This window comes from Botryllus schlosseri, chromosome 8 (assembly GCF_051294905.1).
Source record: "Botryllus schlosseri isolate E-star chromosome 8, Bs_hap1, whole genome shotgun sequence".
Lineage (NCBI taxonomy): Eukaryota > Metazoa > Chordata > Ascidiacea > Stolidobranchia > Styelidae > Botryllus > Botryllus schlosseri.
Window position 1 is genome coordinate 6180422 of NC_137243.1, and position 24189 is coordinate 6204610.

At 44.0% G+C, this 24189-nt stretch overlaps 1 protein-coding gene across 3 annotated transcripts in view; it reads left to right on the forward strand.

Annotated features, from left to right (window-relative positions):
* Positions 1–19347, forward strand: part of LOC145444998 (uncharacterized) — a 69544-nt gene extending 50197 nt beyond the window's left edge. For 2 of the 3 annotated variants that reach the window (XM_080323082.1, XM_080323084.1), the window contains 16 exons: positions 6881–7000; positions 7497–7566; positions 8300–8394; positions 8934–9071; positions 10414–10538; positions 11169–11316; positions 12122–12181; positions 12826–12929; positions 13105–13228; positions 13721–13888; positions 14294–14392; positions 14981–15035; positions 15098–15224; positions 16146–16494; positions 17087–17269; positions 17772–19347. In XM_080323082.1, the coding sequence (XP_080179208.1) occupies positions 6881–7000; positions 7497–7566; positions 8300–8394; positions 8934–9071; positions 10414–10538; positions 11169–11316; positions 12122–12181; positions 12826–12929; positions 13105–13228; positions 13721–13888; positions 14294–14392; positions 14981–15035; positions 15098–15224; positions 16146–16494; positions 17087–17269; positions 17772–18532 (2726 nt within the window). In that variant the 3' untranslated portion in view covers positions 18533–19347. The remainder of the gene's footprint in view (positions 1–6880; positions 7001–7496; positions 7567–8299; positions 8395–8933; positions 9072–10413; positions 10539–11168; positions 11317–12121; positions 12182–12825; positions 12930–13104; positions 13229–13720; positions 13889–14293; positions 14393–14980; positions 15036–15097; positions 15225–16145; positions 16495–17086; positions 17270–17771) is intronic. The other variant, XM_080323083.1, reaches the window with a different exon arrangement.
* The last annotated feature ends 4842 nt before the right edge of the window (positions 19348–24189 follow it).

The following is a 24189-nucleotide window of genomic DNA, read 5'->3' on the forward strand; positions in this document are numbered from 1 at the left end:
TGAATATATTATCATCCAACTATATCATTCTGTCTGAATCGATATGTCTTCAATTTCAAAAACACATGGGTATGCGTTTGTATGTATTGTAATGTATCCCGTTCAATATCGTGTATTGTGTGGACATGATATAATGGATAAGATTGAAATATGTCCTCGTTCAGATGGTGGTAGAAACCTCACTCCAATTCACTATCCGTTTAAATTTTTGACCTTTTTTATCCTTGCACCCAGTATAGCGTACAATAACATCGTAGGCGCGTATAACTTTGCGACGAAGCCGTTATAATTATAATTATATCGTAATAGAGTGGCCATAATCAGTAAATCCGGTGGGCGCCGCTATATATTTCATTCGTAGGCATGTCATGTTTCTGCATCTGCTTTTACAAATATCACGAGAATGCGAGCAGCCCTTGGACACGGAATCGGATGCGTTTCGGGGTGTTAAATATCGCTCGGCGCTGTGTCGAAATATTGTATGTTCCGTAGGGTTACGGTATTATTTGTCGGCGATAATGGTTCGATATCGCGCTTTTCCGCGCGTTATCGATTACTGGGTAGCGCGGATCGCTCGCAAGCCGCGATATTCTATAACTCAATTTTCGATAATAATTTGCGATACCGCTTTCGCTTACCGGCACTTTTTTGACAGCTCGGTAATAGGGCGTCTCGGGGCATAGCACTAACAGTTATATATCTGTGTAATCGAAACGGCGGTCCCACGAGATTCAACACCGCATCGTCATGAGGGCGTGTGCATGTTCTTTGCCGCAACACGTAGACTGATTTAGGGCGGCTCGCGCTGAATGTGCATTTTAGACGCCCGCTGCAGATATATTTCCACTTGTTACTCAGACATTTCGATATGTGCAGGCAGCTGCGCGCGCTGGCCGTCTGACGAATAGTGTGTCGCAGTACGGGCATTGAATTTCGGAGTTGTGTGCGACCGCGTGCTATTTCTGTAGCGTTGCTTTGTCTTCGTAGTTTGATTTTTTCATGGTATTCTATCGACGCGTGTTGCAAGCGTACCTTTGTGATGCACAGCTCCCTGTTCTGGGATATCCTGTAAGGAATTTGATAGCGCGCGCAGGAAAAAAGCCCTTGAATCGGTGGCGGGGATGGAGATGAATGCGTTCTAAGCGAGGGTCGGGTGGAATGCATTTTCGCGGAGACGCTGTTATAGTCAGGGTTGCAATACCGTGCTTATTTCTAAGATTCGTACTTATTTTGAAGGACGATGTCTCGTAAATCTGCACTGTCCTAAGTTTTTTCGTCGTGTCCTTATTTTGGGCACTGGGGCCGTGATTAGCACTGAACGGAAGGGATGCAGTTCCTTTTTAGTAGACAGCTTACCAAAAAGGCCGTGAACAGGTGACGTTAGCGAGCGTACGGACTTTTTCAGTCATCGGTAGGGCGATTATTTTTGATCCAAAAGCCTAAAGTTCCCTCTAATTTTAACTTTTTATTGACATTCAAAAGACTTTTTTACGAAATTTTGAATTGTAAATAACTCGAGTAGTTAAGTTACGATATATTCATACGATATCGTATGGAAATTAGAATCTTTTTGCAGTAATAAAGATAGTCGGGTGGTCGATCATTTAATGAAATTTTTACTTTTTTTGACATGACATCTGTTTACAAATTTATTAATCTAATGAGAATTTTTGGTTGCCCGAAGTTTTCGGTAGATGTCGACGGCAACCCAAGCTGTAGCGCTGAAAGAGAATATGCTACCCAAAAAAAACAAGTCAGAACGATGGTTAAAATAACTCGCAGTCGCCACCTGCATACCTCGACGTGGAGCGCGCCGTAATTACGCGCTTTGAGTAAAGTAATCATTTGCGCTCGTTAGGAATGCGGCGAAACGCGAAGAATCGCGAAGAATATCCGATTTTGCGTCTTCTCGAATCGCGTAAGCCGTAATCGTCCTCGCCGTAGGCGTCCCGTCTAACGTCATAATTACGGCGTAGGTAATTTGACATTCGATCGCGTTTAGCCCACGCCGTTAACGACAGTAATAACCTTTATCTTGGAAATAAGAAGCTGGCAATGGCAGCGTGATTTTTTCAGTTGCGTTTGCTGCAACTCAAAGCGTTGTCGATGACAGGAAATGGCTGTTTTGTGTTCGCGTGCCCGAGCGGGACATAGCGTGGTAATTCGATGCGCAATTCGGGATGTTGTTGGCCGCGCTTGACTTGATCCCGTGTCTGGCTTAAATTAGCGAGTCTGGTTTGAATGAAGCGAAAATCAAGTCTTCGAGTTGCTGGAAGCTATCGCTTGTCAGATAGGAAGCCTTGAGCATCACTCAACAAATGACAGCTGAGAGAATGTTATGCGATATGCATTTTCCTTGCAGCGTTAGTGTTTTGAGTAATGCGAGTTTCGTTGGCTGTTAATAGCCTCGACTCAAGTTAGCATTGAAGTTAGCATTCATTACCTACATATATTAACGCTGTAAGTCTGTCGATAGAAAAATCTTTGACAATAGTCTGTCGCTCTCCGACTGCAGGCTTTAGTTAGGAATAATGCTATCTCTCTGTGAGTGTTTGTCTGGTGTTTGGAATGCACACTGTAATATCGTGACGGATTGGTGCTATTCATTGAATGAGGAACGGACATTACCCGATTGTTAATGAATTCGTGAGCCCTGTATGGGCGTACCGTAGTATAGTTACATGTGTAGTAGGGCTCTTCAAAAATGACTTTTTTTCTCAAATCGTACTGGCTACTTGATAAAATTGTTAGGTTACCTAATTTAAGCCTACACACAAAATTTGAATCAATTCCAGCCAGTAACCGCCTTGCTACAGGAGAAGAAAGTTTCTATTTATTATATAAAAATAAATAACGAAAAATTTGAAAATTTTCTGTTCACCCAAGGAAAGTGTTAGGCTGTCTATAGAAACGATGCTCACCAAATTTGGTTCAATTCAAAACAGTGGAAGTGGAGTTATTGCCGTCGAAAAATTTGGATTTGAATAAAATAGTATTTACGGTGACCGATTCTTTGTTTATTTATTATAGTTGTGCTCACCGTAAATACTATTTTATTCAAATCCAAATTTTTCGACGGCAATAATTCCGCTTCCACTGGTTGGAATTGAACCAAATTTGGTGAGCATCGTTTCTATAGACAGCCTAACACTTTCATGGGGTGAACAGAAAATTTTCAAATTTTTTTATTATTTATTTTTATATAATGAATTGAAACTTACTTCTGTAGCAAAGCGGTTACTGGCTGGAATTGAACCAAATTTGGTGTGTAGGCTTAAATTAGGTAACCTAACAATTTTATCAAGTAGCCAGTACGATTTGAGAAAAAAAGTCATTTTTGAAGAGCCCTAATGTGTAGTCCACAAACTAACTGGGTCCGCTGCAGGATGGCAGAATTAATCGAGTATCGCGAAGCGCGGTATGTGCATCGCGTTGATCATAATCGTTCTTCTGTCGTGCAGTTGTTCAGGTCGAGTTTAGGTAGCTTTAAAGTAGCTATGCCTAAGAACCCGGTTAAAGTCGGTACGCCGACTATTGCCTCGCCCAACTCGTGGAAGAAGACGGACGGGAAATGGTCTTATCTGGGGCAGATCCACAAGGCGTCCCAGAAGGAGCTGCGAAAAGGTAAAATCTGCGGCAATGCTGAAAATCTACGCGCGATAATATCAAGTATCAGCTGTCAATTGTCGATGGTTGTGCTCTAGCGGTGATTACGTACATGTACAAGAATGTATTAATTAGCATACTCTAAATCTGAATTAATCAGGTTGTGACCTTGTCGTTATTCATTTATCGCGTGCTCAAATGTCGGGACGCCATCTCCTTGACCCTGCTATGGCTGTCAAGGCCGTGCGTATCGACGGCACGATATATCTAGTTGCAACCCGTTAGACCACTGTTGATCGCAGTTGTGTCGATCGATAATTTCATCTCGTCGTACACGAGTTACGTTCGCGCCGATGTGTATTGCAGTTAGGTTTCATTACTCTCGCATTCTTGGGTTGCAGTTTTTTTTTGTTTGGTCGGGGCGAATCGCGTAGGTACAAGGGCGATCGATATGACATGCGTGCGACGCAGCTACAGGGAGACCTGGACCACATCTGATTATTCTTGTTGCGTAATTGATAGCTGTAATTGTGATGCTAATGTAATCCGTAAAATATTTGAAGTTGTCCGTCTTTGCCCGGGAAATTTCGGCTCTAGACGCTTAGACAGCCATCAAAATCGCGCGCGAAGACCGGTTTTTATTTACGTCCGCATTCGCGCATGAATCTGCCGCACGGAATCGATACCGCTTTGATTAAACGGCCCGACATCGTGCGATTCTACGATTTATATGCAGTTGCCAATCGTGATTTCGTGTTGTTTGATCGTGTCATCTGCGAACAAATAGGCGGTAGACACGGCCAATACTGTCGTTGGTCTCAGTTGTGCGCTGTTCAGCTGCCCGGGTAGCAGTGTTTTAGATTCGGAGATAGTAACGGGCTTGTGCTACTACGGGATTTGGTGTTGTATATTACTGGATCCTCAATTTCTCGATGACTCTTTCAATGGGTTTCGAGTGTCACTGTAAAGGGAATTGGCAGCTACTAGAGTTTTGACTTCCGTAGACATAGGCGCCGCCCAATGATCATAGTTTTGAATTTGATGCGCGCACTTCGTTAACGGATTGGGATTGTAAGCTGATTGTCAAATTGCGACAGTGTTGAATTCATGTTGCCTTACAGTCGGAGTTTTCGGATAAGTGTCTTTGGTTAAGATTATGTCTTAGTCGCGCAAGTGTCTGTACTCTGTAGTCTGCTTGAATGAATAGGGGCTAATAATAATGCGATGTTGCCGTTTCCATGCAAATTGCACTTTATCAGTTCCGCGTTGGTTTGTGATGGCATCCCGGCCCTCTTCTATTTTTTTGTACGTTTGGTCGTTGGAAAGTTATGCATCCATCACATGATTTCGATGATCAGCCAAATTCTGCGTCTCTATAGCTGGCCCTATCGAGTTACATCGTAATATTGTGCGTACGGTGTTGATTTACATTGCCGAACGTCCTACGCTTCGCGGTATAGACTCGCTTGCGTTCTGTTCAAGTTGTTCAGCGCGTGTATTCGGAAATGGTGGCAGACAGAAACGGAATCGCGAGGCCTTTTCTCACGTTTTTGGTGTGTGTTTGTGGTTAGTGGAGGTGTGTTTTAGGGTCGGTTTTATGCGTGGAAGTTGCTGTTTTATGCGGACGTGGAAACTGTTGGGAGGTTAAATCCACGATGTTTGCATTTTGGAATTTTGTGAGTGGGGCACTACTTCTCAATTTTCGATTTTTTTTTTAGCAATACTAGTTCCAGAAAACTTACATTTTTAGTTTCTTGGGAGAAATTGTATTTCGAGCAAAAATTACGGTACTACCTCTACTTTTAGTGCCAATGATGACAACTTTGACTACCTCTGTTTGATCTGGCGCAAGCAATGTTACTGTATAGTGAAAAGACTGTGCTTTAGCGCTTACGTTATAGGACAGCCTGTGACGGGCTGGTTAACTCTACCGTTTTTCGTTGGCTTCCTTGATTTAGCCGGCCTCATGAATTATTGAGCGGTTACTTTTTATCAGCGCGCCCCTCGCCCGCCACTCTCTTGACTGCACATAATCGAAATTTGGTGGCGTAAATGAAGAAACACCGGCGCCGGGTTGTTAAGCGTTGCGCGGCTCTCGGATACTATGCCCGTTTTGCAGTTGCTGCTAGGTGACCCTGCGGGATGATTTTATTTATCTTGCTTGCTCTTTGTGCGGCGGGACTGTTTCTGCGTGTGAGCAAGTGTGTGACATTGATGTTAAGCGATGGTGACGCTAAAATGCGTTTTGTTGCGTGTCTTTGTTGCTTAGTGCAAGTTATGATGCGTGTTTTCTTTGCGTGTGACCGGGGTGTGCTCTGTGTATATCGTGAAAGCGCGGTATATATGTCTGGAATCTAGATAATAATCTAGCAGCGTTTTATCTATAGTGGTCGAGATAGAGCAGTTCTTGCTTGGCACAAGTTATATGGTAGAATTATTGATTCGTGGATTTCCTATGCAGTTGTTGCTTGGCACTAGTTTTATTACTATTGATTCGTGTTTTGCTGTGTTACTGGGGATCATCTTGTAATGCGTATGTTGGATAATAGATGATCGTGAAAACGGTATATGCCGTAACCGTATGTATTATTATAATAGGGTCCATGCATCTTTAGGAGGATTTGCCCTCCTTCTTTTTAATAATTTGTCCCTCCTTTTTAGTCTAAAATGCCCAAAAAGACCAAGAATGACGCTGAATTTTGGCCGATAGACGGGTTTCGCGGGATTCAAATCCGAAAGTGACCTTTTTTTATTCTACCCAATGAAATTGGCTGTATAAATATGGTTTGCTATTCCGCTTCAGTAATTTTTGGAGCCTGTGAAAAGTGTCGTCCTTTCCCATTCCTAAAATACGGTGACTCTGTGTATATCGATATAGCCTACATATATCAAAATAGTCTAGCTGCATTTTTATCTACTGGTCGAGATACAGTATCTCGGGCACGATTAAAAGCGTTTGCTAGAATTTGCGGCGTGTCGTTGTTAGAATATTATTATTAGCTGCTATTTACGGAGTAAGAGCATAGATATTGGAAAGCATGCGGTGCTCTTCGATGTAAAAACGTATCGGTTTGTTGCAGTTTTGGCAGGCAGTCTAACGGCTTACGTGGAACTTAATTATAGTTGTGATTATGTCAGCTGTCGTGTTTTATACCATTTGTTAATTGCTACCTCAGCAGCTTGCAGTGTTTCGTTTTCCATTCAATTCGTTATTGAAGTTCTTCACCTCCAAGAGTATTTTAATAATATTTTACTTGACATTTTTTCCTATTAGTGCTAAACGCACGGAGCGCCCCAGCCGGTTACGACGATGGCATGGTTGACGGACAGCGTGGATTTTTCCCGAAAAGCTGCGTAGAAGAAGTCCAACTGCGAAGGCCACTCAACGACACAGGTACGCGGAATTGCAGTGTTTACGCGCTAAATTGGCTCGCTCCGGGCCATCTCTCTTGCGATCAGGCGCACGAAATATCCAATCGGGCGCATCTGTCGCTCGTAATCAATACGGTACCTCGGACAGATCCGACAGGAAATGCATATATGTAAACGTAGGATACGCGTGTGTAGACGGGAGAGTTCATGGAACAGGCGAGCAATAGTCGTGATAAGTCTGTCTTTTTTTTCAACTGTTGCCCATGCGATTCGCAGAGTTTATTCGTAACTACCTGCCTTGACTGAAGCCTATCATTTACCTACGCTTCGGTTATTGTATTACCTGAAAGTATAGCTTTGATATCGTGAGATATATTACGTTTATTGGCGAGTCTACCGTGATTTGTGGGATACCATGAGGGAGAGGATATTCTCTAAGAAAAAGCGGGAGACTGCATGGGCCGTTAGCGACGACTTTTACGCGGTAAACGCGTCTGACCTGTCCCCTCCGATCACAGGTCAGCCCGCGCCAGCCAGCGAGGCGAACCACGTCAAATCGAGGAATTCAATCAAGAAGAATCGTTCGAGGTAACCGTTTGTTTTTGTGTCGATTGTGTCGTAACAGAAGCGCGTTTTCGGTCGCGATTCAAAATTTATTGCTTTGTGTATATTGCGGTTTGTAGTCTGCCGGAACACAGTGTTTTGTAGCGGAAGGGTATGATGAAGAGGGTGTATTTTAGTACGGCGGAAAAGAGGATATATTCATATTCATGGTTAGCGAATGGAATACTATATGCTGGTGTAAATTATTTTAAAAAGGCGTCTGTTTTTGAAAAATCGACTCAAGTGATTCCACCGCAACGACATTCACGGATAGCGTAGTTTTTTTGCCGCCTATCTTCTAACCTTGCGCGCATTGATTGAAAATTTGCCTGCAATTTCCATCCGTCGGCCCATCACGACTATACTGTAATCACTGGACGTGTGACGTTACCTCCAAATAACCCTGTCCTGACCGTACCTTGTCATTAGACCGTAATCGCGTGTTTGTGTGCGCCTTATTGAGGCGAAATTTAATGGCACCTTGACTCCTGTTAGAGAGATGATGGTATTGTGCCCTACGGGTCGCTGGTGTCGAATGCGACCAATTTTGGATCGAATTTGTGGAGATAATGTTCTATTAGGATATCGGCGTGAAAGTGATTTTATGTATAGGCACGGTATGTCTGCTTTTGAAGTGTGGGTTGATCGCGATATGGTGCGTTTTCTGGCTGTGCTTTTTGCTGTCTGTGAGCATACGTTTGATTTTGTTATCTTGCAGTGCCGATGCAGCTTTTATGCAGAGGAGTACAGTCCCAGATTCAGCCAGCGTCGTATCGTTCGAATCATACGAAGACAATCATTCGAGTTCTCCAGGTGTGTGTTTTGTGTCGCTAATACCGTTTCGAAATGTTTTTTCCGCGTATAATTTTCTTTTTGCGTCTTACGTTAACACTGGGGCGACATATTTATAATAATCAGCTAACTGTTGCCGAAATTTTACGACCCTCTCACGTTTCAGGGTTGCATATCTTCATAAGGCAAGCTGCTCTCAATTCTTGAACCCTGTAAAGCACTATTTCCGGGTGGAATTTCCATCGCAGTTCTTTCGTTAATTAAAGTATATAGCTGTCAAATCTGATGATGATGATGATGATAATGATAGCGTCCAGATCAGACGAGATCTGCTTCTATCGGATCAATATTATGACATCACTTTGGCAGCGCCTCGCTTGTTTCGCGAATTTGTGAATTGTTCCTGTGCGCAAATTGTTTTTGAACCTATTCCGTCGAAAACGTGACTAGCCGCGTCTGAAAATAGCCCGCTGGCCCGCGCGGTATAGAAGCGCTGCCTACAGCGTGCTTTTTGCATCACGTTTAGCGCTGTCATAACGCAGTGCCGATTCTGTACGCAGGGCGGCCTTCATCGCTACGCAGCGAAGACATGGCACACTATCAGGCCACCTCGTCGGCCGGGATTTATCACAACGCCAAAAGCGTGGCGATCCGAAAAGGCTCGGATGGATACGGATTTATATTGAGAGGCGCTAAAGGTGATTTTTCTGCTGCTTTTTTTTCCTGGTGATTGACGCCTGTGTTTCGGCTGATGTATAGAGTGTGGGAAAGCGGTGAATCGCGTGCTTGATATAATCTGGCGTACTTGACTTGGTTGTTGGCTTCGTTAGTGGGATCGTTGATAGCTATCGTGCTTGTGTCGGAACTCGATGCTTGATATGTGTACTGTAATAGTTTATATGAATATGTTATTTACCTTGCGATATGAATTGGTCAAATATCAGGTTTATGTGGACGGATAAGATTGCGATTAACCATCTGTACTCCCTAGTTAGAGTTAGCGTTCTCGGTAATCTCGGATTCCATGTTAAGACTCGGCGGGTGGTAATCTGTGCGCTGATAATTTTGAGGCCATGTCGTGCAGATATGGGCATTGAACTCGTTCTTTTCCGCAGTTGAATGCTGGATTAATTATGCTGCTTCACTGCGATTGATTGCTGACCGCTGTAATTAGGACTAGGGCTGGGCATAATGATTCGAGTACTCGAATCTGAATCGAGTATTAATTGTGATGATTCGAGTCGAGTAGTAAAATACGATTTTTTCGAGTACTGGAATTATACGCTCCTCGCCACTGGAAGTTAATTTATCAACTAGAATTATAGTTTCGACAGTAATTTTCACTGTTGAAGCCTTGAAACCTTGATTGACCGTATCGTAGCATACAAAACATATAGGTCAAAGCTACGAAGTTGCTGGAATTAGCAGATTTCCAAAGTCAGGATCGTCCCGCAACATTGTCACCAAGTGCAATAAAATCGGTATGGTCTAAAAAATACCAAAATATCTTTTATGTGATGGATACCAGGCATTATATTCTTCGTGGTGGCATAAAAGATACATATTTAAACCTTCACACCCCACGTTCTGTTATGACGTCATAATGAGTGATACTCGATTACTCGACTCGACTCGAAGCATATTACGTGATTCAGAATCGATTCACTCAGGTACTCGATTTTGCCCAGCCCTAATTAGGACCCGTGGGGGTTCAAGCTGGTAGGGTTTGTACAAGTTCGCGGTGATCGACTGATGATCGACTGATTGCATCCGGCGTTCAGGAGATGGCTGTGGTACTATTATTGATATGTCATGAATCCGTCCTGTATGAAGTGAAGTTTGCTCTGGTCGTTGTGCAGTTTTTACGACTGTACTGGCTGACTCTGTTTGACTTATGAAAGGTCGTAAATAATGCATGAGACCGCCCTCGCCTTTACCCGTGCCGTGGCAGGAGAAATGCACGCGATACGAACAACAACGTCTATTATGAGTTTTGTTATTAAATTCGTGATGTTAAATGTATTTCGTTCCTGCTTACAGCCGAAGGGCCTGTTCACGAATTCAAACCCTCCCCCAAATACCCGGGGCTGCAGTACATGGAGTCTGTGCAGGAAGGGAGTAACGCGTACATCGCGGGGTTGCGGTCCGGAGATTTCATCATCACGGTAAGTTGGATGTGACAATTCGTGTTCTAATTTAGACAAGGCTCTGTAGCGTGTTTTGTAGGATACAGACTAGGAATTGAGAGTGAAATCGAAATTAGGAATTCAAATGTTTTCAAGAATTACTATTAGAATTGAAATTATAGCTACACATTTTTCCGAATTGGATTAGAATTACTGAATTTGCAACAACTTGAGAATTTGAGTTTAATTCCGAATTAGTGAAGAGTTGAATCTCATAAGCGTGAGAATTCGATATGTCTGCACGCCAAGCTTGGCTCGTTTCGCACTATGTTGTCATTGTCATATTGCCAGGAAAACCAGAATCATATTCAGGAACTGAAAAATACTCATCCGACTCTACCTATGCACCAGCGTCATACAATTAGAATAGGCTCTGTATAAAGTTACAGTGTTATGTGTATCTCCAGTCGTGTGTATGTCTTTTGATAGCCCAGCCTCCGGGAACGCCAATTCTTACATGAAACCAATGTAGAGCAATCCTGTTCCCTTGTAAACACAGTATCGCGTTACGCGCTATGTAGTCACTCGCGCGTATTTCACGACTTATTCGATGGTGACGTCATACTATCAACGTTTCGCGATAGTAAACCTCTAACCTCATTTTCGCAGGTCGGCAACACAGACGTTCGGCAGTACGGCCACCAGCAGCTGGTGGACACGATCAGGGCGTGCGGCGAGCCCCTGCACATCCAGGTGGTTACGGTGATAAGATCGTATCCCGGCGACGAGACTTCTTCGTTGAGTTCCGGCAGTTCAAGTAAGTGCGCTCTCGCGTTTTGAAGATGTCGTTTTTAATTTTGCATGGCATCACGTACATCGCAGTTTGTACAATGTACATATATTTATTTCACGCCCATACAAGTGGTGTAACATCTTTGCGGATAGAGCATTTTCGACTGAACAATTGAACATGCCTGGTTACAATTCGGTCGTGTGTTAAACACGCTGCGTTTGCAATCGATGCGTTTCGGCAATCCGGTAGCGCGTCTGTTTGTTGTGTAGTGTATGGCATCTTAGTTGCGAGTTGCAGACGCCGAAACTACATCAAGGTCAACAAGTTTATAAGCGCCGCCGTGCTCAATTGCTCAGGCACTCATGTGACCGCGCCAGTTGCGGCTAATGATATGTTCGCGTAACCGCGAAGGCAGTGTACTGCCAGCAAAGCATTCACCGCGTGAGCCAAATCATGCAAAGTAAATGTACATTGTACAATAGCAATTTATCGCCACCTCGATATAGTGTTCAGAATTGAGTCCGCAATTCAGCCCGCGATTATCGCGTGTAGATTCAAGCTCGGCGCTCGGACTGCAACACGATGCTTTTCGCCAATTGCCCGCGTCACAATCAGTCCAGAATATTCCTTGCGTTCCGCGTAATCAATACCGCTGATCGCCTACCAAATCTACGTGACGCGCTCGTTGACATTTGTCGTCTGTCATAACAGGCGCATCGTACGTGTCGGTGTGTGACTTGTCGGAAATGCGGTCTTTCTCGCTGGTTTTGTTCTGTCATTTTTCAGTTTGTCGTCCATGTCATGCATGTTTCATTCGTTTTGTTCGCAGGCTCTATATCGAAGCATGTCAAGGGACACGCTAAGACTGATTCCATCACTTCTGCGTTAGGTTTGTGGACTTTGTTTTCCCATTTATGTTGTTGAATATTCACTTCACCCTGCCTCTGTTCGATGTGTTAGCATTTGATGCTTTACAGATCCATGGTTTTAGTTGTAATATTGTCACATTACAGGGTGATTACTGGGGTCTAAATCCCTCTATAAATCCGAAGAAAAGCCCTTTTTCGTTCCAAATAACGGTTGTTCGATTTGAAATTTCAATTGTCAACCTATAGTTTTCTATCAAATATGTTTGTAATGTCACACACAGATTTCAGTTGTAAGAATCCGACCTCGCGTGTACGATTGACAGTGCGGGGTGATTTGTGGGGTGGCGATCCCCTAAAATCTGAAAAAGCCCTCGTTTTATTGAAAATTCCAATTGTTAATCTGAAAATTACCTGTTATTCTCGTCCCGCATATGTTGCGATTGTGAACACGGAAACATTTCAACTTCCTCGTTTTCAAACCATCACTCCCGTGTGCCAAACGGAAATAGGTTTCGGTCTAACCGATATTATGTCTGCTCAAAAAGTTTGATCGCTGTCCTTAGTGACATCTTAACACTGAAATATGTTACAACATACTAATCTTTTATTATCCATGAAAAAAAAGTTGTGACTTGATGCTATATATATATGTGTGTGTCTGTAGATACGCTGGACAATGTGATAGCCGCGGGTGAGGTGGACCACTCCGAAAGGACAGCCTCAGTGAGGCGAGTGCCGGGGCGCAAGGTCGGAAATGATCAGCTACAAGTAAGAATGAGAATCTCTTAAGTCTGAGTTGTGTGTGTCGGCTTTTCAGCTTGAGCAGTAGTGTGCTGAAACGTGCGGGAAGTGATCTATGCACTAGATTGACTGTAACTGGCATGACCTTGCAAAGTATTTATTGAAATTCCCCCGTTCTGAATATTCCGTTGTCTCGTTTCAGAGCATGTTCCGATCGGACGGCACGGCTCATCAGAGGCCGCAGTCCACCCACAGCACTTTCTCCAACAAGAAGCCTCTGCGAGTGTTGCCGCCTACCATCGCCGCGACAAACACCTTCCAATATGGTGAGTCTGAAATGCACTGGCGTGCTTTTTGCCGGCCTCATCTCGTAGTTTTTATGTTTCGACGGATATTTTCAAACTTCTGTGACAAAAGCGCATTTTTCATGATTTATGTGGCGTTGGATAGAAAGTACTAATATTCTCGAACCGCGGTATTGTCATGTCGCCCTATGTCTCATAATTGGGGCGATTTTTTTTACCTAAAAAGGGGAAGATTTTGACCTAAAAACTTAATTAATGATGTTTTCCCGCATAATGGTAAAATTGTGCTATTTATCTTCATTTCTGGTTGGAATTGTCTGTCCTTACGAAGTAGTTTATCGTTGTTGCATGAAAAAACTTTATTTTAATGAAATCTGGACCAATGAAGAATTCCCAGTAGATGCATCACGCGTTTTGGTTGAAATAATTCCCAACCGCTAAAATTTGTAAAGTAAACCAGAAATTGTTCGGAGAGATTCGGCGCCCTTTAACGTGCGCTTTGGTATTGTTCAGCGGACAGCATGACGGACTCCGACTGTAGGAGCGTCCGCAGCGCGTCGTCGTCTTCCTCCTCGAATTCGTCCTCGTACACGACCTGGGGCCGAAATTCTAACCCGCCCGTGGTCCCGAAAGAGTTCCGGGCCCATTCCGTTTCCGGCGCCACCGGAGAAAGACTGCTGGGTACGTCGGCCGCAGAATTGACAACGGGATAGTTTTCAGTTTTTTCCCAAGCATGATTAGAGTTAGAATTAATGAATTCGCAAAAACTCAGGAAATTGAATTACATTTCGAATTTGAAAGAAATGGAGCAAAAATCATCCCAATCAAACCTCATTTCATTTGCATAAGCATGAAAATGGCGATGTCCGTGCACCAAGCTGGGCAATTACACTTCTCCCGATACATTTTCAGGGAAACCAAAGCTCGGATTAGTGTTAATGTGGGAGCAAAGAAAGATCTGAACAGAATTAGATTATGGGAATTTCTCTCCAAACAGTCTGATCAGACAACTAGAATTATCTAGGCCAAGTCTAGCGTCGTGCGTTTGGTTCTGGACGGTGGTTTCAAACGAATTTTTTTTGACAGTTCAAAGCGGGGCAAAGTCTAAAAAAATGCCTCCTCCCCCTCCGAGAAGAATCGACAGTCGACTTTCCATGACTATACCGGAGGAACCAGCCGGCAGAAGTAAGTTTCATTGTTGCTTTTCATTTCGTGAACTACTGTAACGGATAAAGCCTAATTGTACCGAAAATTATGGGCCTGTTTCAATATGCATATATAGGCTACTATTCAATTGTATGCTGAAGTTTCGTACCTCCAAGTCTCTTTCAAAGGGTAAACATGAGAATTTTGACATGTTTCGTGGTTTTGGGATTGAGACGTTTATTGCATGGTCTTTTACAATAGCCATGGAATACTCTATTCGATACAATGCCGCAAATTAGTAATACAATGATCGAGATATGTACGGACTTAACAGTTGCGAAAGAATAAGGCCTGCCGAATTCGATACATTACTATAAATTGTAAATAAAAAAATGAAATATGTGTGACTATTTCAACAGCAAAGGTGCAGTGGATTTGATACAAAATTAGAAATTAGAAATGAAATTAGAAAGAAATCTACTAGTCTAATTCAATTGAACTAAGCCTGCCGTGTTGCTTTTGTTACATGACAAACCTATTTTACTGTTTATCATCGCGATTATGTGCTCCTGCTGCCTAAACCTAAGCCCAGGGCACGCTCGTGATGTACCCTTTTGTGTTTTGTAGCGTCCTACGTGCCGACGCCTGCCGCGCCCGTCGCAAACAGCGTCACCAACCAACCGTAAGTCTGCAATCTGTCGTTTGGATCTACCAGGGTGCGCTAACGGCAGTATTTATTCGCAGGACCGTGACGCCCCAGTCTAACATGGCTGCCGCCGTGGCCCTCGCCGCCAGAAGCCGGGCGGAAAGACTCAGCCAGTCCAAGGCGGAGTCGAATGCCGGGTCACGAAGCATTCCTGAAAACGCGGAGGTAGGGATTTCGAATATTTCGACAGATTTTACTGTACTGTACCGGAAGCAAATGTGCAATGTTGAAAAGTTGTTCACCGACAAGATAGCGTAATAGTGAAGTGAAGGGTCCGGCTTCTTGATCGGTAAGTTGTAGGTCCGATCCCCGGCCGGTCACACCCAAGACCTGATTAGTAGCACTGGTATCCATGACTTCCCTGCTTGGCGCTCATGCAGTACTGTGATAGCATGGAGGGGTGGCGCAAGACTTGAAAAGCCGTAAAGGCTATATCTGCGCCTTGTCCAGCGACATATGCACAATTGCACATAATGCTCTCTTGGTATGCATATGCACAGATCGTGTGTATGTGTATCATGAGTCGGTGTGTATGCCGCAAAAACATCAAGGACAAAAATAGACTACGACCTTTCCTGTTCGAAAATCCTGTTTTTTACGCCGTTACGAGGAAAAATCGCGTAAGAATAGGGATAAAAAAACTTTAGAATTGCGTCTTGGCTCGAACGCAATTATTGACGAAGTGAGGTCATCGAGGCATCTGGCAAAAGTTACGTAACTCGTAAATTAAAATTACTGAATTCGCAAAAACTTGGAATTGACTTCTATTTCTGATTAGAAAGGAACACAACAAAAATTAAGTTCATTCTAATATCAAATTACAGTTCATTCTTATAAACACGAGGATAGCAAATGTCTGCACACACGTTGCTCTTTTTGCACTTTGCAGTTGTCCTGAAGCATTTTCAGGAAATCCAGAAATTGAATTTGAATCAAGGTCAGAGCATAGCAACATTTCACAATTTAGATAGGTAACAGATTAACGGCATGTTGCAATAATTGGTGCCATCGGACAGGTAGAAATATGTTGTCCGAGCGTGGCTCGGATGTTGTACAAGCATAACCTAATGCTTTTCTTCCAATCAGGCACAGACGGAAGAAACAAAATCGAAACCAGTCGGCGAAATGTCGCCAGCGCTGTCGATCGCGCTCGCGGCCAAGCAACGCCGGCTCCGCCAACAGAGCAGTTCGTCCTCCAACCCCTCCGAAACGAAGAAGCAATCTTTCATAGTCATCCCGACCAAGGCGCCAACGCCACCGTCCAACCTGCCGCCTCCGCCACCCCGCTCGGACTACGACGACGTGACGGGGCTGGCGTTGCCACCGCCGCCGGCGTTTCCGCCACCCTCGCCTGGACAGTTTGACGCGATGGACTTACCGCCTCCGCCTTTTGAGTTGCTGCCCAGCCCAGTCAGGGGCGGGACACATTCTGCCGGTAGGTTATCGGTTTTAGACAATGGTGTAATGACTCGAGTCGCGAATTTTTAGTGACTCGACTTGACTCGAGTCATTTTCTCAAACTACAAAAATCACTTGACTCGAGATTGACTCGATTTGGACTACAGTCATTGCGCATGACTCGAACCAAGTCATATGACTCGGACTCAGACGGCCAAGACCGACATTTCATTGTAATTTCGAAGAATAGTAAAGTTACCACCCTATCGGGATTTCGTCTATTGGTACTGGTACTTGAAAATGCGACCAGAAACTGCTAAAAGTGTGGAAAATGAATGAGTGTATTTTAAATGCAAACTATGCGATATCACCAATTTAAAGAGTGGTTTTAACAAGACTTTAGCTCAAAACTGAGCAGTCAACGCAATGACTCGGACTCTATCCTCTGCTTAATGACTTGGGACTCGGACTTGACTCGATGGTGAATTAAAAATGACTCGACTTGACTCTAGTAGTAACTATAAAAGTGAGATTGACTTGTGACTCGGAGCCTTGTGACTTGGTTGCAACCCTGGGTTGTAGCTTCTGGGTTAATGAGACAGTGTTTAAATGTGCCCATTTTTTCAAAGGTCCCGAAACGAAGTCTTCCCATATCGGTGTTTTGCCACCGCCGCCGGTGCCTCCACCCGGGGACGAAGACTACTACTGCCTGTCCCCCGGCGGGGCTGACAATCTGAGCAACGCCGATTCCGGGGTGGCCGACGTCGCCGGGGACGGTCTCAATTCGGGACACGGGCATCGTCACAATCACGGTGAGGCACTATTTTGTTGTGCCTGCCCGCAGTTTCCGCGGTCTCTGTTTAGCTCGGGGTCCGCTGAGTTTTTAGGCTAAACCTGTGGCCCACGTTGGAGAATTCAGACCTTGCTCAATATTTTGATTTAATGAAAAATTGTGGAAGGATTATACAAATACCACCGTGGATTCAATTTCGTTACGCCCAAGTGGCACAAACTTAAGCACAAGTGCTTTCTACTTTTCCAAATTAGAAGTACTCCATTTTGCAAGTTTAGCACTTGCTGCCATTTGCTGGAAGTATGATTAGGAGAAATCAGTGCAAGGAAGCAAAATCTAGTTGAGCACTCCCAAAAAAAGTCGAAGGACTTGCTCAGGCAACCTGAACACAAAACTGCTGACTAGTTTTCGATAGAAGTAAGTAGTTTTGCATAAAAATTTCGTGAAAACAGTCATAATGGAATTAGTCCTAAAGTAGGACTGAGTAATGCAAAGTAAGCAAATCCTTTTCTCGATTCCAGATTACGCCCCGGGCGACAACCACTCGACAGTGTCCAGCCTGTCCGCCACATCCACCCTATCATCCGAGGACTCTGGCGCCGATTACTCGTCACCCGCCGAGCGGACCTGGCCCCTAAAGGAGGTAAAAGCCACCGTGCCAGAGGACCGACCCGCCACCTCGTCGGTAAACTCTGCCGGGAACATGTACCTGGACGTTTTGAAGAAAGCAAAAAGCAAGCAGCAGGGCCAGCAGAGCGCCCCCGCGGCAAGCGCTGGCCCCGGGCAGAGCCCCGGCAAAAATTTCACTGTCACGAAAATGACTTTCGGCCCGAAAGCGGTCCCGGTAAATTCAGACGACCCCAAGCCCAAGACCACAACAGTGTTTCCGCCCGCCCCAAAAGAATACTCGACCGGCCCCGACACAAAGCCGTTATTCGGCAAGGCCCCCGTGCCAAAATCAGGGCCTGCCCCAATAGCCCCGCCTTCCGTGAAGGTAGTCGAGACCACCCCGGTTGTCGTAAAAGAACAGGACAAACCCGCCACAAAACAGCCGGACCCTGTCCCTGCCAAAAAACCAGTCGCAGAGTGGACCGTGTCTGATGTGACTCGCTGGCTTCACGAGTTGGGTCTGTCCGCGTATGCAGAGTCTTTCGAGGAGAACGCAATAGCCGGGGAGCACCTTCCCGACCTGGGCAAGGACGAGCTTATCGAGCTCGGGGTGAAACCGTTTGGACACAGACTAACCCTCGAGAGGTCTATTAAGAAATTGGTTGGTTCCTAATTTGTGTGTTCTTTTCCACGAGAGTTGAAATCCGAAAATTTCGTGTCGCGGCAGTTTCTGCCATGTTGGACTGCCGACACAAACGGTTGGGTAGGGACCGCTTTGGTTCGATGCGCAATATTTGCGTTATGACAATTCGGAGCGTGTTTTCGGGGTCGTTTCCGCACTTTTTGCGTTTCCTACGCACATTTCTATTCCGTTTGTACATCCTATTTCGCGTTTTGTGCATATAATTCGCGTCACACGCACGCCCGCGTGTGCGCGCGTGTTTTCCGCGGTCTGGCGGCAATTTTCCGATTCCTCTGGGCGTAGAATTCGTGTTCGACGCAAGCCGCGTGTGCGCGCGCGTTCTCCGACGCCGGGCGACAATTTTTCGCCACCCTGATTCACGAGTCACATCCCTTATTGTACTGATCTTCGAAACGCGCGGTATACAGTCAGGCTTTTGTTGATACGCGACTCCCGTTGCTATATCTTGACTCGCAGTAACTCTCAATTCAATTCAACAGTTGCATCGTCACATTGCTGTCGCGCGCCCTATTTTATGATACTATGCAGTCGTGCGGTGTATGTGTAGCGTGCGAAATGGGTTGGTACGCGCGTACTGTGCTGATTTCGGTTGGCGCGCGGGCGGCCTTTGCGCTCGTGTTTTTTTCGCGTGCTGCGCGCTCTGTCTTTACGTGATCGCTTCTTTCCTTTCAGATTTACTTTGTAGAGATGCCTTTTTTTTTTCGTCCACATATTTCTGTTGGTATTATTATTATTATTATTTCGTTTGTCTTGTTTAGCGGGCAATTAAAGAAATACTCTTCCGACGGAGGTGTTGGTTTTTCCGTTTTGTAGACAGGGTGAGGTCTCGCAGTGCATTTTAGACTGTTTTACTTGAGAGCAAGCGGAACTGATTAAACAGCAAGCATTCCAGTGGTCGGGAAATTCCTTTAGCAATGGTGCATGCCCGCGAAGGTTCCCCTCATTTCAAACGTATTAAGGGCCGAACAGGTGTGGGGGAGAGTGCAGTCATTTCACTTCCTTGAAACGATCCCAACTTCTAATTATAAAGAGATAAACTATACTTTCATCAAAGGACACTGCGCGCTAAATACGATGTGGTCTTGAATTACAGTTTGAAGTGTGAGAAGATGTTTGGGCAGAGGTGGTCAAAGTAGTCAAAAAAGCTACTCAAGTAGAAGTAGTGACGAAAAAAATCTACTCAGGTACGAGTAGAAGTACTTCTTCCATAAGCAACCTAAAACTACTTGAAGTAGAAGCAGAATTGACTGACTTTAAAGCTACTCAAGTAAGTAAGTAGTTGTGAAAAAGATCGTACTTTGTTCGCATGGATTGTCAGAAGATGCATATTGAGCTATGCGAAAGGTGCCGAGCTTGATTCAAATTGATGCATACCAGGAGGTATTCAATTTTCGACAGCATAAGCAAAAGCATTCTTCAGCTTCATGGGATGAAAATGATAGTATTGATATGGAAATCCGATACTAATACTCTGTTTAATCGAGCAGCACGTTTTAGAAATTACTATGGTATCGCGCACTCTCCCATATTATAAGGCCCGTAGTTTAGTCGAAGTTGTAACGGATACGGTGTAAAACTTTGCGCGATTAGTAAAAAATATGGTGGATCGTAAAAATGCCATATTGTGTAGCTCTATTTCCGGAAATTAAAGGCATTACTACACTTGCATTTATACTTCAACATGTATGTTACCAGACAAAAGAACTGATATTAATTAGAGCTCAAAGTATATGATACTGGGGATTGAAAAGCGGAAAATGTATTTCATGTCTTTAGTTCAGAAAGTTTCAAAGGTGGTATGTTAAAACAGCTCTAAAACTAAAAAACGTCCGAGTTCACATTTCCAGATTAGGAAACGCCATGGACTGCTAGATTACGATTTGATAAGTAAATGCTAGATTGCGAAACATCAGTTTCAAACGTTATAACAGTGGCGGCTCGTCCTATAGGGCAACTGGGGCATTGCCCCACCTAAAATTCTGTTCAATAACAATTCTTTACCATTCATAGACGCACCGAAATCACAGCGAAAATCGTATTCTTCTTGTCCTTTCGCTTGTAAATGCCCATATATAGCGAAGTCTCTGCGAAAATCGAATTCTCTTCGTGCTTTCGCTTTGCGAATGCCTAGCCGGGGCATGCCCCGGTAGCGCTCATAACAAGCTTTCACTGTCTATTTTCTCAAAGCCGCGCACAATAAAGAAACGGTGATTTACTCTCTCCTATTCATAAAATTATCGAGCAACCGGGGCAACATAGCCTAGTTGCCCTTAAAGTGTGATGTAACAATCGTATCTATATCTGAACTCGGTTACCGTCATATGCGTTGAGTCGATCTTTGCTGGTATAGGTCGATTTTGATGGTGTTTCACTCCATGATAATTCTTGAAACTTGGTCATGTCGTGATGGTGGTATTTAACACTGTCCCACGTTTCAGGGTTTCTACTCAAAGTTTAGCGTAGTAATTCCGTTTCCGAAGTTTAGTGTGTGCTGATCCGTCATGTATCGCAAACAGATTTTACTCAAAGGCCGGTATTGGTGTCCATTGATTTTGACGATGTTCCATACCGAGATCAGTTATGACATTTGGTACGGTGAGTCTTCATCTTAGTATCGAACGCTGTACCAAGTTTCAAGTTTGTCACTGAACTATGTTAGTGGTAATTTCGTTTCCTAAGTCGAGTGAGAGCTGACTCGTCATTTATCGCAAACATATTTTACGCAAAGCCGGTATTGGTCTCCATTGATTTTAACGATGCTCCTTAGCTAGATCCGTCATGAGCTTTTGCATGGTATGTCTTGATTTTAGTATCGAACGCTGTGCCAAGTCTCAAGGTTGGTACTCAATGATTCGGGCAGCAATTTTGTTATCAAGGTCGAGTATGGTAGAGATGTGCGCTGATCTGACACTTAGCCTACCTAACGCATTGCGGATTTCACGCAAAAGCCGGTGTATCTGTGTTAACGCTAACTGTGTTCCATACTGAGATAGTTGATGAGATGATGATAACATGAAACGGTTAACTAACATCCTCGGTTTGCATTCAAATATTTAGTTTTATTTTATATTTTTCAATGTCAATTTCACCGTGCAATTGTGGCCTTCAGGCCATTTGCTTACAATTACAACCCCTGTCAAGCGCGATAGCCAGGCCGTGTTATTTTTGGCATTTCAGGAGCCAGATGCCAAAACTGCCAAAAATAAAAATTTGAAAATGCCAAAAATAAGCAATTTTTGGCATATGCCAAAAATAACACGGCCTGCCAAATAGTGTATTTTGTTCATGGTGTTGCGTTAACAGGACCGCGTTACAAGCGAGAAGAGCGTTTCTGAAAGGCAGGTTTCTTAATCTGGGTCCTGCCCATCCATTAGGAGTGAAAGCATGGTGTCCTAAATGGTGTGGGCACAACGAGATTGAACGGCTGACTGCATTTGGTTTACTTCATACTTTCCATTTGTCCAAAGGCAATTTTACGACCAGTTTTGACCGGCTTGTCGAGCGCTAAATTCGATGAAACGGGTATCAATGAGAAGTTGCCGCAGTGCAAATTAATAAAATATAAATTATATTCTGCTCATGGAACTGGAACCCCCAAAATCAACCAAGATTTTTGCATCGTGATCGAGTTGAACATTGTGACCCAACAAACTGTCTGGCTATTTCTGAGCTGCATAGTCTCGTTTTGCCAGACAGTCTTGTTGTATCAATGTTTTTAAACAAGCTAACCTTCCCAGGACTCTTCCATGCGAGTTGGTAATATTAAAGCCACCTGAAGTGACAAAAGTCCTCCGAAAATCTATCGGTAGACTGAAGGAGAAATGATAGTCGGGCTACTGAATAGAATGTGTTGAGAGACAACACAGGAAACTCGTGGAAAAGGATCGGGAAGAAAATTCTTTCCGCGATGAGATCGACGGCACTGGCGAAGTGATCTCTTTTCATGATGCATGGAAGCCGGTTCGGCCCTCCAAAGATTTTGAAGCTCTGAAAACCTTTTGTGGATGACTGGCAACATTCTTTCCCTCAACGGCTACTGTTGAAGCCGATATTTCCCAAATTCGCTGGGCGAGAAATGAATTTACGAGAAACTTAGCTGACCTGAGTTTGGATGCACTGTTACAGTGCAAACGATTTAAGTCTATTCAACAGCTGTAACAATCAGCTGTTAAGCGTGTTTGTTGGCTTTTCTTTCTTTTTTTGCTTATTGGCACCGATTCCGATGGATACTGCACATTTTGTGGTTTCGTTTGATATTATTAACCTATGAAATCTTTAGGTTTTTTCTTCTTATTGTTTGTTGGCACTGATTATACGTGGATGCTGCACATTTTGTGGTGTCTTTTGACAAACTAGCCCAAATAAAGCGTTTTTGTGACTAATTCGAGGCTGAAACTATCTATTTAGAAGACGATGCCAAAACTGCCAAAAATAAAAATCGAAAAATGCCAAAAATAAGTTATTTTTGGCAGTTTTGGCATATGCCAAAAATAACACGGCCTGGCGATAGCTGTTTCGTTTTCGATGGCGGCTAACAGCTGATCGCTTGATCAGCCTATTCCTCAGTAAATTTTACGCGAAATTCGGTGTTGGTCTGTTCGTATTAATTTTGACAGTGTACCATACCGAAAACGGTCATGAGGCTACTTCTCGATGATTTTATGTAACAGTGTACCAAGTTTTCGGCTTTCAATCACGTATTTATTCGGTAATATATTTTCCAAAGGCGATTTTGCAGCAGACATATAGACACTATAGACCAGTGGTTCCCAACCTTTTTGTCTTCATTCCCCACTTCAGATTTATTCCGAGCCTTCATTCCCCACCAGGACCGTAACAGCACTTGGTTAGCCGCGTCAAGAAAACGTTGGTCTTGGGCCCCCAGAACCCCCACAGCCCCGCCGAGTCTGTACGCTTTTTCCCTGCAACTTATCAGTTACATTGGATCTACTGTTTAGTGCGACGCCTAATTTCGACTAAATGCGCGAAGCGCTAAAAATTTATATAATTCGTGTTTGAATCGGCCAATATGATCGGGAATTGCATATATTTTGCTATCAATATTTTATCCCCTCTCTGCTCACGTAATCAGATTTGTCGGTAGAGCTGAGTGAGGTGTGTTGGAAAAGTTAGGACCCCTAAATAAGAATTGAACATCTTCGGGCGGACCCGTTGGTATATTGACTTCGTTACATTATGCTATTTCGTGACCTCCTATCTGCTATATCAAAAGATATGGAAACCGCCAAAACTAAATGGCACACACGATTTTAAATTGGTATTGGTTTACTGGCAAATAATTTTTCCTGCGGGATGACATTTGTCCTCTGGGGTTCAGATCGCCAGAACAGGAACATTCGGTGCCAGCCATTTAGGCAATTAAACATATATGTATATTGTATATACATCGAAGTTTTGGGTCACCACAAGGGCATTCCTTCTCGGCCAAGGTCTTCTCGCTGCTGATCGTTCTGGCACACTTCTCGGAGTTGCATGTTACATGGCCTATAACTTCATATGCATTGGTGCGTCGTGGCGCAGTAATGGCCGACGCCGAAGTCTCCATTGCTATAAATTCTACGTATTTTCGTGGCGGAAGGGTACCCTATAATCAGATATTCGGCAAT